Genomic DNA, 18902 nt, shown 5'->3' with positions numbered 1-18902 from the left:
GAAATTAAATAATTAGAGAGAAAACTAAATTGCGTAATTTAATTATTTTTTTCAAAGTAAGATCGATTCTCTTTCATTCTTCGCTTTGCTCGAAATCGAGGTAAAAAATTTATACAATTTGGTTGTTTACGAAACTGATTCTTTTGTCGCTGTAAATCACTGCTTGTATATATCGGCGTAAATACACCTCTGCGCGCCTGTCGTTCGCGATTTACACCGATTTATACCGCGGTGTCGATGTGCTGTTCTCGCGTCAAGGGGCGCCGCGATCGCCGTGACACGTTCGATAGCGAAAAAGAGGTCCGCCGGCGACAAGCACCGTTAGCCTCTAATTATCGGACTGGCTTCTCGTAAATCAACCCTGCACTCTCACACATACGCACGCGCGACATGCTCGTGCGGCACGTTTTTTTCACACCGGTTACGCGTGTGAGTCATTAGCGCCTCATCGACAGTCGATTTGTACTTAATAAAGTACAGAGAAAAATCTCGACGACGCGTTGATGGGAATAAACAATCGTGACAAAATCCGAAATTATTTTTTGTTGTTTATTATTAATAATATTAAATATCCCGGCAGCAGTTAAATACTAAAGCTTAAATGTACAAAGGAGTTTTTAATTTTTTATAACGCAAACACTATTAACCTTGTATCTTTTAGTTTATCTTTCAATATGCCCCCCCTAAAAGAGGACAACAAATCTAAGACGCGCAGTGCTATCAGATAAGAATGATATAAGCGACAGAAAATCTCTACTAGAATTTACTTAGTCATAATTAAACGAATCAGGTTTGTAATTCTAGCGGAAGGTGCTAGATAGGTACAATTTACAGACTGCGTTCCGGGAACGTGAAATTCGAGTCGTCCCGAAAGATCCGAGCAAGAGCACGCTTCAAACACGCTTGAATAATATTCACATAACATCTCGCCGAGGCGTAGATAAAAATCATTTGCGATCTTTAAACATCGAGCCACCCGCATTTGTCAACGTTGCTGCGGCGATGTCTCGATCGCGATCCAAGCATTGGATGTCGCGGGGGAGAAAGGAGTCGGGTTTAATAGCGCGCGCGCGCACACGCCTAAAAGCCGATTTAATTAATTGCAATAAAAGCCGTGTTAATGCAAATCCGCAGCTATATATATATATATATATATATCGCAAATAATACAGTTCATTAGCAAACATACTCGGCGTGTATCGCGCGGCGGACCGAGTTGCGTGTACGCATATTCAAATGAGATATGCACCGGCGTGTAACACGCGCGCCTATGTGTGCTTTTGCATCTGTGTGTACACGTGCAGCTAGGCGTAAGGAACGATACGAGCAGCGCTCTACGTTATATTAATGGCGGGCTTTCGATTCGAATAAATCAGACATTCAGAACTATCGTATTTCGGGTTGCGATATTTAACCCTAAAGCAGAATAACATATATGAAACATATAGGGGTGTCCCTCGTGAATAGATTTGTCCAAAATGAAAAACATCGGGATACTAATGACTTTTGAATTGTATGAGCTATCGAATTTGTGATTATAGGATTTCGCGAAATAAGTTTAGGGATGAATAGTAATATGATATTCTTTGTTCCATTCTAAATAAATTTTGCCTTCATCAAACTCCACTTTGAGACTGGATTACAAAGATTTGCGAAGCATAATATTAAAAAACTATTATTTGCATCAAATTGGAAAATCGTAGCAGCGTGCCAGTACGTAAAGTATAAATTGGCTTTATCGGCTGTGGCGATTAGCAATTGATGATTGCGGCAATATTTTACAATCGATCTTCAATTAAACTGCTTCGGGCAATAGAAAACGCGTGATGTGATACTCTCGAACAATAAATCGTAGCTTTTGCCGATCTGGGGACAACTCGAATCAGTATCGGCTAGCAGTTAGAAATTCTCTGATATGCTTGACATTTTACTGTTATACTGGAGTCACTTATTCTATCTTCCATCAAAGCTCTGGCTATGCTTTTATCGCGAGTGCAACTAAGAAGCGCGATACGGCATGCATCTTCCACTACATTTTTGAAAGAATATGTGAGAAACGAAGAAGTAACCATGAATAATTAATTACTATAAATTTTTAACATTTAATTTTTTCCATTGAAATCGGTATTAATCGCGTTTGTAATCTCTACATTTGGCAAGTATAATTTTAAATCAATATAATTAAATCGGAACAATGTATCCGAATGTCTTCGGATCCTTATTATTTTAATCTTTGATTTAACTATTTTTTTCTGAATACAGACATTTAAAAATAATTTAACCATTTCAAAGTATAAATTACAATATTTTCTCACACAATAACACGATTTCCTACGAGCTTTAATCAAGGATGCAGCAAGCCAGAAGCACTTTAAACAAGTGAAAACTAACTTAACTGTTAAGTTAAACTGTTTCAAAAGCTCTTCAATTACAAATACGCCTCATTGGTCGAATCCTTAGGACTCTGACGATAATTTATTACCATTTTCAATCCTTTTTTCAGTTGCCAAGTAAAATAAACGGTATTATACCGATTTGAAATTTATTGCGTGAATTAATTAATGAACGTACCGTGATAACGATCACCGCGCTTATTTCCAACATACCGTTGCAAGCTTGCAATAAAGCTTGCTGAAGAGATCGTTAAACCGAGGAGCTTCTCTACAACGGGCAATAACGCGTTTAAAATACCAGAGTTCAAGAGCTACTACATAAAAAAAGATACATTATGCAACGCTCTGTACATATCTTTGAATTATTCACACTCACAATTTTCGTAATAACGTGTAAAGTAAATTCTTTCGACATTCTAAATGTATTTTACGAATAATAAAATTCCAGGCTTTCTCCGGCATTTTATGTCAACATCTTATAAACTCATAATTTAAATAAATACGTGTGCGAAAAAATGCGAAGCGTTATCGTCGCGATAATTATAAATATTAATGAAAAGTTATCGCATGCACGATCGAGTGCATTAAATTTTTTTTTTGCACCGAAAGAAAGTTTTGATTTAGTACGGAACAAAATTTTTTAAATTCCACAATAACAAATGTCAGTATGTAACGTTATAATATTTTTACATTTTGCGCGTATTATTGAACATGACAGTTTAATTTGTTCGAGTAGGTAGAGCAGGTAGATAAGGTCGGCCTAATTAGTCAAACTTACTATTCGAATTCTGGAAAATGCGCGCGATAACGAACCATTGACAACAGGCGCATGACAGATCGCCTGTGTAAATACACTTCGCGCGGATATCTCGTTAAAACGAAATAATCTCGACAGCCACGTTCACCACCTACGGGTTTGTTCTCTACCGGTTTAGGTTGAGGTAGGTTAGGCCGACCCGTGTCCCGAGCTATTACCAGTTAATGACTGCTGCCACATTCTCTGTCCTTCTCGCTCTCTACCCTTCCTCTGCTCCATCCTCGCGTGATCACGCCTTCTCTCCTCGGATTCGATCCCTCCGTGCAGATGCAGACACGCGCGTGACAGTTAATCCGACTGCAGCAGCGGTCACGCAAAGGATCGCGGCGGAAATTTTATCGAGGGATCTTATAAACAATCTGTGATCCCGGAATAGAGAAATCTATAAATCCGCAACCTTTCCGTTCCCGATGTTATGTCTCGGATGGCGAAATTGTTTTCGTGGGAATAACGACGCGGTTTACAATTATTTTCGAAGCATGTATCTCGATGATATTTGTTTTCCGATTTTTATTTGCAAAAAGGCAAATAAGATACAAAATGCACATACATATACAACGTACACGTATGTATAATTATTAATGAATGACATTAGTTAGACCCAGAGATTCTCAATTACTGTAATACTGTTTATGGTTATATGATCACTGCTTTTAGTAATTTTTCAACTAGAAGCTTGGAGGTCGTTTTTCGGACATTTCTTCTCCTTTAAATTTTAATTACCGGAAATGTGAAACTCTTTAAAAAGCTTTTCCGAGAAAGTAAAAAAGTAAGGGTAACTTGAGCTCGTCAGTCTTTGTGATTTTCGCGCGATCCTTTTTCACGAGAGGGGAAATAAAAGAAGGAAGGACAAAGTGGAAGGCGAAAGGTTAAACGAAATCGGGAAGCGCCTCGACGCACACACGGCATTTTCGTACAATACCTATTAATTCATCTCGTGCAACGTAAATTATCACTCACCACTCCCACGCACTCCGATAATGTATTTCGCTGTTCGCGAGAGAGAACGCATCATTCTGGCCCTGCAAATGATACGGTTCGCACACGGTAGTTAGCGGCCGTGGCTGGACCAGTCGATCGCTCTTCAGGGACTTACGGCCGGAAGGTGCGGTCGCGAGACGTAATGATCGTATCGTTGCCTTACGTTGTTAATGAAAAAAATGGACGGAAGGTCCTAAGAAAGTGGCCGCTTTTAATTAATAAAGGAGTCTTGGGAATGCGACCGCGTAGGTCAAATATTATTCTATAGAGCAGAAACGACTTTTACGGAAGGGTCTCGCAGAAGTTTGACCATTTTATTCTATTTCTATCGTCTTTTCCCGGAGAGGAGATCTGTGGACGTCACGGGACAAAGGCGTGGCACGACTTTTTCTCTTTCTCCCTTTGTGGCCCGGGCTACTTTCGTCTTCCCGCGCCCTCGCTCGCTCGTGTAGATTTATCTTCGCAACTAAACGAAATACGAAGTTTGACCGCGAGGCACACTGGTTAAGGCTTTTGAAATGCGATCGTGGGCTTCGTGAGCACCAGCGGGATGCTCTGGTTGATAAAATGTCAAGAAATACAAAAGTTTTCAAATTGTATCGAAATACAAGTCGGAAAGGTTTAGTCTCGTTAGTTTTCTATGCAAGCAATCGTTGATGCGGGTAAAAATATCAAAGCTAGAGTAAATATAATCTTATTAGTATTAATAAATAATAATAAGAACTCTTTAGAAGCACTGTTTTATTTAAGAATATTATATTTTAATTATTATTGCGGTGAGAAAGAAAAGTGAATATGATATTGATATTTTATTTTATTTTTTTCAAGTAGTTCTCGCTTCCTCCTCATTAGTGGTCTTTAAATGACTGAGCATAACTCGATTATTATCGAGCCAAGTCTTTCTTCTTAGAAAAAGTTTCAGCAGGCAGATTTTGCAAATCACGAAGGAGGTGGATCCTATGCAAAGCGACTAACCGGTTCTATGAGTCCCAAATCGTAGCGAAGGACTTCTCTTTGTCGACCCTTCTCTCTGTCAATGTGACAACGCGCTGTGCCGTCACAGCATGAGGCTTTCGTGTTTTACACCCCGCTGATCCGCATTTGTTGAACTACGACGCACTTCGAAGTCGCACGACATCTTTACCGCTTCTTTAACGCGGAAAAAAAATATCCTCCGCGTCACCGGTACGCGCGCAAGAGTTTTCTTTTTTTATTCGTGCAATGACGTCCACATCAGTTACAAAGCACTGACGATGTTTACGAGTTACGTAATATATACGATACGGGCGATGACGTGGTAATAATTGATTAGGTACGTAACATAATAGACGCGTAATATAATAAATTTATAAATATTTGCTATACATTCATTGAAACAAGATTGTTAAAATAATAATATTATCGGACTTTAATTAAGTTGCGGAATTTTTAAAATGTAATTTTTATTTTTATCCTTGCTTGTGTAACTTTATTTAAATTGAGAAAATATTGGTGAATAAATATTATATCTAGAGGCTCGTATCTGCATTCAGAGTTGAATGCTCCCACAGTATTTCTGCGCGGATTAACACTTTTCTAACCGAGCGGCTGAATGTTGTTGAGAGAAACGCAAAAATCTGAATTGCTTTTATGATCGTTAACGCGCGTAGACTCATTAGACAAATGTTTATGCAATGGAAGGTCATAAACGGAGCACAACGTTGCCGTATATCACTGAACAAAGGTTGAGTTGTCGAGTAACGGGGACGAATTGCAAGAGATCTTTCAGCGGCCGGCGCGGATATATCATTACGTAATATAGGAGTGGTGCCACTTGTGTAGAAAACTGTTAAAATCCTCGGCTAATGTTATCGCAATTTCGACGAGCACGAATCGGGAAGTGCAATATTGATTTGCACAATATATAATTAAGAAATAGTTGTGCCGAGAGCGTTCATATATTATACGAACAATTTGTGCTTATTAGAAATGACACGTAAATGCATATCTCAAACGAGGAAGTTTATCAACAAGGTAGCAATAAACGCAACATGATACAATATAATTATCCTACTTTTATTATCGCTTTATGCATAACGTAAAATGATAATAAAAGTAGGATAATTGCAGTAACTTGAATTTTTCCACTGTGATTGTGTTATAATCTACCATTTCGTTTACTTATGGTTACATTATTATGTACTTAATTCAAATATGATTGATGTCCGACGTAAAGTTTCTCGGACTCGCTTACGAAGGCATGAAATTCCGGCACGCGATTATTATACCGTGTGATTCATCCGCGTTTTCGACGCTTGCGTACTATTAGAAATAAAGCTTGCCCGAGGCATAGTTTCACGATTCGCGTGGCGCTTGTCTACATGTGTCCGCCCACCGTGCGGAGAAATTATCTTTGGCGCCGGTCCGCCAAAGATATGCGATAGATGCGATATGCGAAAACAATAACATATCCGCTGGACCATGACCCACTCCAATGGTATGTCGCGATTTATCGTGCTCGACTGGCGATGGATATACGACGATGTTACCGGTACAATCAATAAACTATCTCAAGAATTCGATTCGTCATAATAAATTATTAGAGTGGAATATACATCTTCAAGAGTGCACATGGCACGTAACGCATGTCAGAATTATGCCACGAAAACTATGACATTTGAAAAAATAATTTATTGTTTTCATATTTGTTTAGTTATTGAACAAAAATAAATTGAATTCATTTTTGTCATTCTTTTTTTTATATTAAATTTTCACGGGAAAGGATATTTCGCGTGATGTATTAACACTTTTCTCTGGCACTTCATTAAAATTTTCACTTTTATTCTCTGCTGCTGACAATGAGAAAAGTAAAGTTTTATTTAATGATAGCATACTTTCCTTGCCATCAGAAATAAACTTGGGAATAAGTTGCGAATATTTCTTCTTGTTTTATTTAATATTTCATTTAAAACTTAGCTTCGCGTTCGTGTTTTCCTCGCGCAGTGAAAAAGAAATATTTGCCATTGTTGCCCCAAAAATCTCCACGGGGTTGTAATCGTTGAAGAATAACGGAGGTAGTTCTGCTACTTCAGAATATATGTACCTCCGTCGTGGGCTTTCAGACGAAAACACGCGATTGACGATGTCTATCCGAAAATTGTAACAGCAGATAGAAAAAAAAATATATTTTCGGTGCTTATACATTTAATCTGAATTCATGGACAATCCCACATTTTAGATTGTGGGACGCGATACACGTGCTTTCGTGAAATTGCCTTGTCCTTCTACTTCAATCTGTCGCATAAAGTTCCGGGCGCTTTTTGCGCTCCCTACTTCACTTCAGACTTCTTCTAATGCTTGACCCACTTTGATATTGACGTCAAATACGATGTATAAATTTTGTTTCAAATTTTAGCACAGCTGCCGAACGCGCGGAGATAGAGCTGATAACTTGAATCGGAAACTTTCAACCGATATTGAAAAGATTCCAGTGTTTATAAAATTCAAATACTTTAATATTAAAGCAGCCAGATTTTTTATATTAAAAATTCTAAATACTGTGCGCGTTATAGCACTTTTATATTATTCTATATTTGACTATTTTATTGTTGTGTCACATACTCTGTTATATTTTATGCTTTAATTATTTGCCTTAATATATCTTTTTTATTTTCATACATTCGTGAAACTTATCTTTATTGAAGCAAAGCTTCAATGCAAAAGATTCGAAGATTCCATGACGTGCATTGGAAACAAAATTGCATTTAGATGCAATAATATCAGATCGAGGAGGATTAAATTTAATTGGAATCTCGCATTTATGCTGTATGCTTAATCCATTCAACAAGCGCGCAAACTGGGATCCAACAGAATGGAAGTTAAAAAAGTAGATATCGCGTCGATACTTTGAAATTCGAACGATGGCATTCTGACGTGTACCGTCCCGTATTAATCAACGATGCGTGAGGATACTTTTAATTCGGAAAAATGGGCTTTGCATGCGATAACAAGCCACGGCTGTCGAACAAACTGCTGAACCGCCATTTAATTAATGTTCATCCCGCGGGGATCAAGGACGCACGAACTGCGAGGGAATAAAACTACCGATTGTAATAAGATTAACGCCGATCGAGTCTGGATTTCCGTATTTGCATGTGTCGCGACAACGGCGTTTCTGTATCCACGCTTTTTGACGCATTTTTCTTGACGCCGAGGAAACGGATATCGTCGAACGATCGATAAAAATTTATTTTTACACGTGAGAAAAGAGAATTGAGACGTGCACAAAGATGGCACTTGATCGCGCGAACAAAATGATGTAAAGTAAATATTTAAACTGTGACTAAGATATGATGAGAGAGAGAGAAGCTTTACAAGGTTGAGTCTTCGCACCTTTTATCCTTTATGCGATGTTAATAACTTGCGGCATGCAACTTTCCTTACTCATTCTTCTTGTACCTTCGCGAGACTCGCGACGGAAATCTACTACGGAATAATACGGCTTTGCGGTAGGTCGCTGCTTTTAACTCTTAGCTACGTTCTGCATAAAAGCGGTACGTAGGTGTGTCACTTCGCGCGAGATAAAAGCTCTCCGCTCGTTCTCTCTCTCTCTCTCTCTCTCTTTTTCTCTCTCAAGTAAGCTATACACAACTTGGATTGCTACTGTTGCGTAGTTAACCGACTTCTGCACGAAGACCCACTCGAATTCGCGGAAACTTCGCAATTACCCTGTTAATTAGTTCGATATAATAACCCAATCTAACTTGCGGTTCTCTCCGTAATTCTAAACTCTGTTATTTTAACCAACTCACTGAAAATGATATAACTTTGATAAGTTAACGTTTCAATGATGTGGATATGCACATCCGGTTCATTATTTCTGATGATAGAAATATGAGAATTGACGTAGCATATACACGAATTATTTGAAAAGTTCTCAAAATGAAATAAAAAACGACTGATATCTTTTTACAATTATTTTCATTTTTTAATACGATCTCTCTTAACATCCAATGCATATAACGATGCTTCAAAGCTATTATATTCATGTTCGTTTATCAAGGGCTGCAAAATATCAAGGCCATCAACTGCTTTTTTCCCTTCTTTATTTCTTCAATCGGCGATTCTCGAAAATTTATATTAATGCCATTTATCTCTTTCATTCTGAGAACTTCTTAAATAACCCACGTACTTTATTATATTTATACAGCGTGAGAAATGGAACTTATTGAAACTATAATACGGCTGTAAAATAAACATTAACACATTTCACATTAAATTCTTTTTAATTTTAACTTTATATTACAACTTTTTAATTTTTATTCATATTAAAATATGAAGTATTCATCGGGCATCGCGCATGCTATTCGTTCTCGCGACCGGCGTCGATTCTGCGCATTATTACTCGCGTGTGCGCGGAAGGGATATTTTTAACGTTTATAGAGATACTTTATCTCATTATAATTCGCCCACGCGTTCACAGAACGGCTGCGTTAGTTGCCGTAACGATCTCCGCAGCGGTGAAGGCGAACTTCTCTTCCTCATCCGCTTCCTCATCGCCTTGTTCTCTGTGTTCATTCGCATCCTCCTCGCGAATTTTTATTTGCCCTTTGGATTACATTTCTGCCACGCTTCTTGTTTACTATTTTTTTCCCTATACGAGCGCCGTGTAAACACCCACTTATTCTCGTCACGAATGCCCTTTCTGCGCGTTAAAATATGTACTTTGTAAAGACACAAACATCACCTTTACGATTTCTTTAGAATTATTACTCGCGTCTCTTACACACTCATATCGACAATCTCTTAATCCAAAATCGAAATGTTTCTTTCGCCATCGGTAAATTTAATGTTATTAGATGCTCGCGAGGCGCGATCGAGAGAAAGGCGAGCATTCTAAGCATCCTTTTCATGTGATTTGAGATCTGAAGGCAATTGGTGAGCACTTAGGAGCGAGACGGTTCATTTGCATGTCTATAAGTGGCATACGTGAATACGTACATGAATACATACATGAACGCATAGCTACTTACGTAAATTCGTGTCGTCGACCTCGCGTGACTTCCCGTAGCTTAGTTTCATTTTTTTTTTTTTTTTCCCCTCCTTTAAATGAGCATTACAATGTCGTCGTCGCATTGCATTTGACTTCAAAATGTATCTATGGAATGAGCAATTTCATAAAGATCAAAATTTCCAATCTGCTTTGGACAAACAATCTCAACAAGTATACATATTTGAAATATTCAATGGTTTAATTTAGAACTTGAAAACTTTTTAACATTTAATGTCTGAACTTTGATCTTTTCAAATATCGGAACAAGTAAAATTCCGATATTTGTAGATTTTCATTATTAAATGATTCAAGAGATCAAATTCATTAATTATAAAAGAAACGGAGGATGGCTACATTGGAAACGCACAATAAATTCGACGCCTGTGATATTACGCGACTGCTGTGCACTGTTAGCGCGACTAATAGTGCTCTAGGAGTCGTAGATTAATCGAAGAGCGAACTAAAAGGTGCATCGATTCAACTACCGACGCGCGCCGCGGGTGAGATACTCGCGGGCGGAAAATAAAGACGTTGGCCGCGCATTCGCGAGGACTACCCGCTGCTAAGGAAATCGATAAATCCGCCGCGGCGATATCGATACTGATGGCTACCCACGTTTTATCGCCCTGCGGATACACGATCGCCCGGCACTCGATTCCCGTCCTCCTCGTCTCAGCGGGACGGCCGGCTTTCCGAGATGCCTCTTATCGCGCTATCGATTTTTTTGCGATTAATCTCACACACTTTCCGCGCGTTTTCTCTCTTTTTGCCCAATCTCGCGAATATTACCTTAATTTGTGTAAATAACCCGAGTACGTGTTAACAAGTTTCTTGATTCTAATTAGATAAAAAATATACTTATCTTCTAAATATCATCTTGAGTGCTAATTTGTAATAGCGTTAGTTTGTAATCTTTTAATTAGCACTAATTGACAGTTCTTGTAATGTTTCAGAAATCGAGGCGCAGGAAGCTTGCAAATGGCTGAGAGCTGCCGGGTTTCCGCAGTACGCGCAAATGTACGAAGGTGAGTGGTCTTTTTCGATAAACACCGGAAAAATAATGAACGATTACTGTCTGTCCGATCTCGATTCAATAAATATCCATTTAAGTTACTTTAAGATTGGTACACTAAATAGTTAATTGCTACACGGACTGAAAGAAAACAATTTTTAATGAAATCTAAATCATTTGGACCGCCCCAGGACTCGGACGTTCTGTAGATAGATAATGGGAATCTAAGTGGGATGGGGCGGAGGAGAAAGATGACCTTTTGTTATTCTCGGAGAGTCACTAATTCACTCGAGAGAGATAAACTGGATCCTAAACTCTTGAAAAATATCTGGGTTAACTCCTTGGAAAACTATGGTCACAACAACGTCACTGTACATAAATCCCGGCGAACGCCATCTTGATTACGTGAAAACATTATCGATCTAATTTCCTTAAATTTCACATTTTTCACGTGTCAACTCGGTACCACGTGTTTTGCGGCATTTTGGGCGTTTCACTTTGTCTCGGGGCGCTCGCGCGCGTCGGGATACACATAGCTCGGCGTGTTCTTGAAAAGGAGTCGGGAAAAGGCGGCGTCACATTTCAAGACCCTCTTCGAGAAGAAATGATTGTAGCAGGGAAATTAGAGAGTCGTAAGAAGAATACAAGGTCGATAGACCGTGGACAGTGGCGCTCATTCTAACCTTCACGGCAATGGCATTGAAAAATGAATGAAACGGTGTGCGATAAAAGACTAATTCTAGAAATCATTCGCAAACGAGATAACGCAGCGAGATAACGAGAGATCCGGGTATCAAGTAAGACTGCTGCAAATCAAATGAGCGAGTCTTATCGCGGATAGACCTGCAATCTCTGAATCGCGCTAAGCCAAGTTTGCTTCGTCTAAACCCCTTGACGCAATTGGGTTCAAAAATAGTTGCGGAATAGTTATTTGCGCATGGCGAGATAATGCGCGGCTCCTCCGGGACGCATCGGCGGCGGCGGCGGCGGCGGCGGCGTAGCGCCGGAGACGCGGCAGAAGGAGGCGCGGTAACGAGCGACACGTGGGCAGAGACGCGGCGGCATCGGGTCGTCGCGCGCGCGTAAGTCGAGAGAGTAAATTATTAAGAGGGCAAGCTTGATGCGCCTGGACATGTTAATACGTCTCATAATGCCGGCCCTTTGTCGCGGCGCCTACCAACAATGCGTTCGTTATTGCGGTACCGGCGCATTGTTGCCGCCGCATTTTGCGCGGCCGATGCCTTCTTACCGCGCCATTAGCGCACCATTGTTTCACGCTAGCTGCCAGGCGAGGGTTCGCAAAAGGATTTAACGTCTTAGACCGGCGACTCGGGTTCGATTTTTAACAACCGCCACTCGGATCAACTTTCCGACCTTTCTTCTGTTACTTTGACAGAAGCAATGATTTCTCGGATATACATGACAAAATGAAACATTGTGCGCATCGTCTGAACACATGGACCACCCGGACATTTCGAAACATTTGAGAAAACTTGATGTTCAAATATTTTTGAGAACTAGAAACGTGACACTTCTCCTTTTCGTGTTTTCCAAATGATTTGAAAATGAACGACTCGCTTCCCTCTGCACGCTGTAATTAATCGCGCAGCGAGAACTGCGTAAAAAATGTATGACGACCTTGAATTATAAAAAAAAATTTCATTTATTAGACTATTGCGTATATAGCGTGGAATAAAATATGTCTCAGGGATTTAATGATTTCATTCCAGCGGAGATAACCCGGTGACATAAATCTCGTCTTACATTGTGACGTCTAGTCAGGAGGCAAGATCCGCGTAGATGTAAATCAGTGCGGCTAGGCGAAGTGAAAAATTACGCGAACCATTAATCACCCGGTCCGCGCGGCGTCCGGGTGAATATTATTCCCGCGTTAGCTCTTGAAATTGAAGAAAGACGTGGAATTACTCGCCGCGCCAAGGACGTTAATGACTGCTGAACACGAGGTATTAGTCCTTTCCCTATGTACACGCGGCTTCAATACCTCCGCGCGCGTGATACGCTCTCTTGGCAGCACTGCGTAACTTGGTTTTACCCCGTGCTTCTATTCTGTCATATGCACCTGTGAAAATACCAGCGAGACACACACCGGTGAAACTTGATGCCAGATTTACGTTTGATCCAGAAAATTATATATTTTTTTTTAATCTTTTTCTACTAACTGATTTCTATGACAGCTCACGGCATTAATCAAGCTTGATAGAAATTAGATTACCTCTCATGTTATACTATCTTGATTTCCAATTGCTGTTCAATAAAATTATTACCACATTAAGTTCGTATAAAATTTTATATTTTGAAAATTTATGAGGTTCATTGCACACGTAGTCATTTATTAACGTGAATTTAATTGACGAGTTCGAAGAGATAATTATTATTCCGTGTACATCAAATTTATTCGTAGCATCACTAATGTACATAAACTTTTAATGATCCTTTCACTACGAATAACTAGTAATGCAATGCAGTAGGAAACTGTGACAATTTATTCAATTTATCTTTCTGAATTTGGACAATGTGGCGGAAGACACAAATTACGAATACAAATTTAACATAACGATAATTTATTATTAGAATGCGACTAAGTCGGAAGTTTTCGTTTTGTTAATAACGCGGTATTCCGCATGACTGTAATTTACAAGTTTAGTAAGCTTAGCTCCATCATAACTGTAAATTTATGATGCCTTCGGTCACGCTATCAATGCGTAAGCGAGCGAGATACGCGTGCATTTTTCTTGCAACGGCGAGGAATTGAAGTAGCGCGCCTTGCATGCGCATAAAGTGGAAAATAAAATTTTCCGCCGACATGTCGACGTATCGCAGGGTCTAGCTTGTACGTCGCGTAAAGTAACACGTGATAAATCTCTCTTATTTTCACGTCTTATATAGTGACGATTGCACAAAGCACTGTCAAGGAGTCTCAGTTTTCTAATCATTTCGAGAGAAATGCGTTATCAGTTATGTCACTTTTCTCGAAAATCAGGAATATCGAAAATTCAATATTAATTTTTTATTGCGAAATCAAGAATATAATGAGATATTTGTAATAAGTTAATTAAAAATTTGTTTTTCTCAATTTTTAAATGTTTGAAAATTTACTTTGTAACGGCACCGTTAGGAAATTATGCAAACAATTTTTGTAGTATTGCGTAATAAAACATGCGATGGAAAAATTAATCATGCGCGAACGAATTCGATTGTGGAAGGAGTGTTGAGCCACGGCACTCCCGTTTCCATTGTATCAACCAAACGAATCAAAGGAAGAGAGGAGGAGCACTCTGTTTCACGATAGTGATTAAATGCAAACAGACGTATTTTGTTGCCACTGCAATGCGGGATGTTTAACGTCACGTAAAATCCGGTCGGAAAATTTTATATATACGTCGCAATTTTTCGTCGCGGTAGTGTCTGTGTCTTGACGATTCTGTTCGCAACAGGAATTTAATTCTGTGTCACACACGTGTAACATAAAATTCGGGTGTACAAGTTTTCATTCGTTATTTTATCTAATCAATTAATAGAAGATTTAATCTTTTTGTTGCGCTTTTTTACGCCAATTTTATCGCTGCATATAATAAGTCGCATATATATAATTTTTATAATTAGCCTTATCCATGCAAATTTATATTATTAAATTGATTAAATTGGTGAAATATTCAACAATATCAATAGAAGAAATATCCGTTTAACATGATAATAATTTGCAAACAAATGTTATAAATATTACAAATATTTAATATGATAATATTTTGCAAGCAATTATAAATGCATATAAATTAGCAACTTCGGAGATTGTTACATTACAATACATACGTTAATGCTTTTCAACAAGCTATTAAAAACAGACGGACGTTTACACGTTTAAGTAATCGTAGATCAACTTGTTTCTAGAACGCATCTTATTTTGTAAGAAGAAACTGGTTTAATTTTAGCATTTCTCGAAATTTACTATATATCAGGATTTTTATTTTGCGTTTTATTTGGGACGATCATGCCGTATAAATCAACCGCAAAAGTTTCAACAAAAAGCGATTTTATATCGCGTGACGTATGTATCTGCCATGAAAAGAGAGACACGTTATTTATTTATTATTCTACAGGAACCGGCTTACAAAGCAGCTGCTTGGATTCTCGGAAGGGAAGACTCAAAGAAAACTTTAGATTTGAAACATCTTTTCATTTTATCAACTTTTTTTTTTAAATAAAGCTTCCTCACTTTGCACAATTCTCTTTTTACAGATTATGATAATGTATCGATACAAATAGAATTGTCTCAGAAATTATAAGAATGCGCAAAATTTTGACGACTTAAAATTATATATATTTTTATGAAAATAAATATTAAGAACTAGAATATATTCGTCACAATTATCTCTTCTCAAGTTTCACTCAGCTTCGCATGCGAAGGGTCTGCACGTTCGAGTTTTGCAATCTCTTCCGTATCTTTGTAAGTGGAGCAACTCTATATGTGAATAGAATTTCACACACAGCTGCAGATACGAAAGTTTACAAAACGTTCCACTTTGAGCGTTACACGCGCAGGGACGTAGTTGACAGCGAGTCGTTAACAAGAGAAGGGAGAGGGCATCCCGAAAAATCGACTCGTATATCCTCGGAGATTGCGCTCTGCGTCAACCACGACGGCGACGGGGCATAAATCGATCTTTACCGTTCAATCCGACGGTGCCTCGTGCCATCAGAATCGCGACGCGGCATCGCGCCAACAGGCGCGGGTGTCAGGTGGTCGTCCGTTTCGTTCGCCGGTCGAATTTATAGAGCGAGAGAAAGAGAGAGAGAGAGAGAATTCGGCGCTCTCTCTTCCTCTCTCTCTCTTTCTCTCTCGCGACGTACCAAAATAATTTCAATCGAGCACGGACTAAAATTACACGGACGTCGCGCGGCGGCAGTCACGATTCACGAAATCGCGAGGTGTCGGAAGCACGTGCTGCTCTTTCTGTGTTCTTTCCTAGCCGGCTTGGCGCGACGCCAGACGTCGGGGCGCTCTTCTTGTTGCCTCTTTGTCTTCCCCTTGTCGTCTTTCTTTTTATTTCCCTTCGCTGTCCACTAGAGCGGAACATAATCGTCTTTGGGCTCTGGACAGACTATTCGTCGTCTCATACCCAGAATCCGTCGCATCTGAAGACAGTGATCTCTTCAGATAGTCGCGGCTTAATTAGCCGTTCGCGAATAGAACGGATAAAACGTTTCGAGGAATCATCGAGCATCATCCGCTCGTCGTTTTTTGTCTCGCTGATACTTCTCATAATTGCATATTGAATCGAGAAAATGACGATCTGAGGAAGAGTTTCGGCTTTTCCGAAATACCAGACAATAATCCTCGCGTAATTCTTCACTCCTCGTAATTCCAAATCGCGGTTTCGCGGAGTTCTCAAGAAGAATTAATGAGTATTTAATATCGCACGTGAGTAATGATAATATCTTTCGAATTGTTGTGAATTAATGACCGTAGATGTCAGGGATATTTCGAAGGACGCGAGCCATAAATAGTTTGCCCAGCGTTTTATAGTAATTCACTTAGCCGGGGAATTCTTTCGACGCGCCTCGTGTTCACGTTACCAATTAAGGATAGCATGAAATATTAACTCTCCGCGAGCTAGGTGTACTCGAGAGCGTTTATATATCTGCGAAACACCGCGAAGGCTGATTGCTATGCACGGCTGATCTTCGGCCCGGCTCAGCGCGGCTTCTCTGATTCTCCTCGGGGTGCAAGCCCGCTCGGAAGGTCGCGCAAATGATTCCCATAAGGCCTTGGGAAACGTGACTTCGATATTAGAAATATACCGTTCCGCAGAAATGTCGGGGCTATTTACGAGCTTCCAGCAAGGCGTGGGAATATCAGCTGAAATTGGAGCGAACAGGTAGCGATAGCTTCGAGCACGATTCAAATCGCTTCCGATGCTTTGCATATTTCAGAACGTCCGAATTCCATTAAAGATTGCATCGTATATTTATGTCAGAATATCGTGAAATTAAAAATGCCGATAAAAAAATATATAAACAATAAATAATTTTTGTATCGCTTGAAAATTTGAAAAAAAGTTGATTATATTATGTTTACTGAAAAGACTATGAATTATTTGGATAAATTATTGAATTTTATATGCTTAGTTGGGAATAGATCGCGCGATTATCATTGTCAGATAGCATTCAAAGAAAAATTCATACTTTTATTGAAATAAAATGCAGCCAGACGCCCACGCTGCAATAATAATCACGCGGGCGGAAATATCCCCGCAAAAGGATTCAAAGAGATAAAACCTTCACCCAGTTTCTCGACACTCTGTCTTCAGCACAAAATCGCGAGCAGATCGAAAGAACCAGAGCGCCTAGTTACGGTAACAATGGTTTCATTTAAATAATTTTCCCACGTGTAGTTTTATTCCGCTTTCATTGCTTTTCTGTTACACTTACCGCGGAAGTAGCATCCTCGCCGCAATATTTTCGGAAATATTCGACGAATGACGTAAGGAGATCCTTGACGAAAAAGTATTTATAACCAGAAGCCACTTTGATGCAGATAAAAATATAAGCGCGCCACCTTTTCTCGTAACATTTATTACCGGAATGTGGAAGGACGATTTTATATTATTTGACAACATAACTCCCGCATTGCTCAATTTTTAGAGTGAAAATAAATTGCTTCGATGCCAAACAGCGTCGAAACTTTCTGATACTAATATTGAAAGTTAGAAAATTGTGCACTGTCATTGAGGAGGACAGGAGATATTTTAAACTTTGACTAATGAAAAACGACTGGCGATTTGAAAACTTCAATGTCTTTGAAACGTGACTGATAGAATGACAAATTGAAGTCGTTCAAAAATGTTTCTCTGCGCCATCTTATTTATACATAAAGACTAAGAAATTGCAAGGTTGACATTTGATGTCAATAAGAGTAAAACAAGAATCGAAAGAGTTGCGCCGCTGAAATTGAGTTATTGTGAAAACTTTATCTTTATTGAATCTCGAAAAAAGTTTCTCCGATATACTTCACTCACAGTGAAACGATAAAACAAACGACGTATCGCATACGTATCGCATCCATTCGCATCGCATCCTAGATTTCGACGTTTGTTTTTTTTTCCGCGAAACGCTTCTCGAATTTTAATGGAGAGAGAGAGAGAACAAATGGACTCGCGTATCTCGATCCCACGTGAAAACCATCATTCGTTTCGATCGAGAGTGTCTACGTGACTCGCGTGAACCGCAAAGCGATCGATCACGCTCCGTCCGATCTCGACGCGCGCTGCTATCCGCTTGTTTGGACGCGTCCGCCCTCGTCTAATCACGGTGACTTTTTGTCATTCATGAACGGCGGCCAGGCAGACGATGCTAATAAGTGATACCCGACCGATGGGTCCCCGCCACTCTGTGGCATGCAGCGCACTCCGCGCGCAGTCAATTAGTCATACGACTGTTCGACCGTGATATGATATCTCGATAAACGGTGCGCCGGCTGCGCGCGTTACGATGTCAGCGATATTTTGTTATGTAATACCGCGGGATATCGCTTGAATCTGTCGATATCCGGCGTCTGCCGCCGGTGACGAGCGCGATGATAAAGCCGCGCTCTGATTGCCGAGGTTGCTCGATCTTTCGGTGACCGCAACACAGCAGTTTTTACAATCC

At 39.6% G+C, this 18902-nt stretch overlaps 1 protein-coding gene across 2 annotated transcripts in view; it reads left to right on the top strand.

Annotated features, from left to right (window-relative positions):
* LOC105667781 (stAR-related lipid transfer protein 13) overlaps positions 1-18902 on the top strand; it is a 215328-nt gene that overhangs the window by 151692 nt on the left and 44734 nt on the right. For both annotated transcript variants that reach the window (XM_012359792.2, XM_012359791.2), the window contains one exon: positions 11176-11247. In XM_012359792.2, coding sequence (XP_012215215.1) covers positions 11176-11247 — 72 coding nt within the window. The remainder of the gene's footprint in view (positions 1-11175; positions 11248-18902) is intronic.

The sequence above is a fragment of the Linepithema humile genome, chromosome 2 (genome assembly GCF_040581485.1).
Source record: "Linepithema humile isolate Giens D197 chromosome 2, Lhum_UNIL_v1.0, whole genome shotgun sequence".
NCBI lineage: Eukaryota > Metazoa > Arthropoda > Insecta > Hymenoptera > Formicidae > Linepithema > Linepithema humile.
The sequence above is the reverse complement of the archived record's forward strand: the minus strand, read 5'-3'. Positions and strand labels throughout refer to the sequence as shown.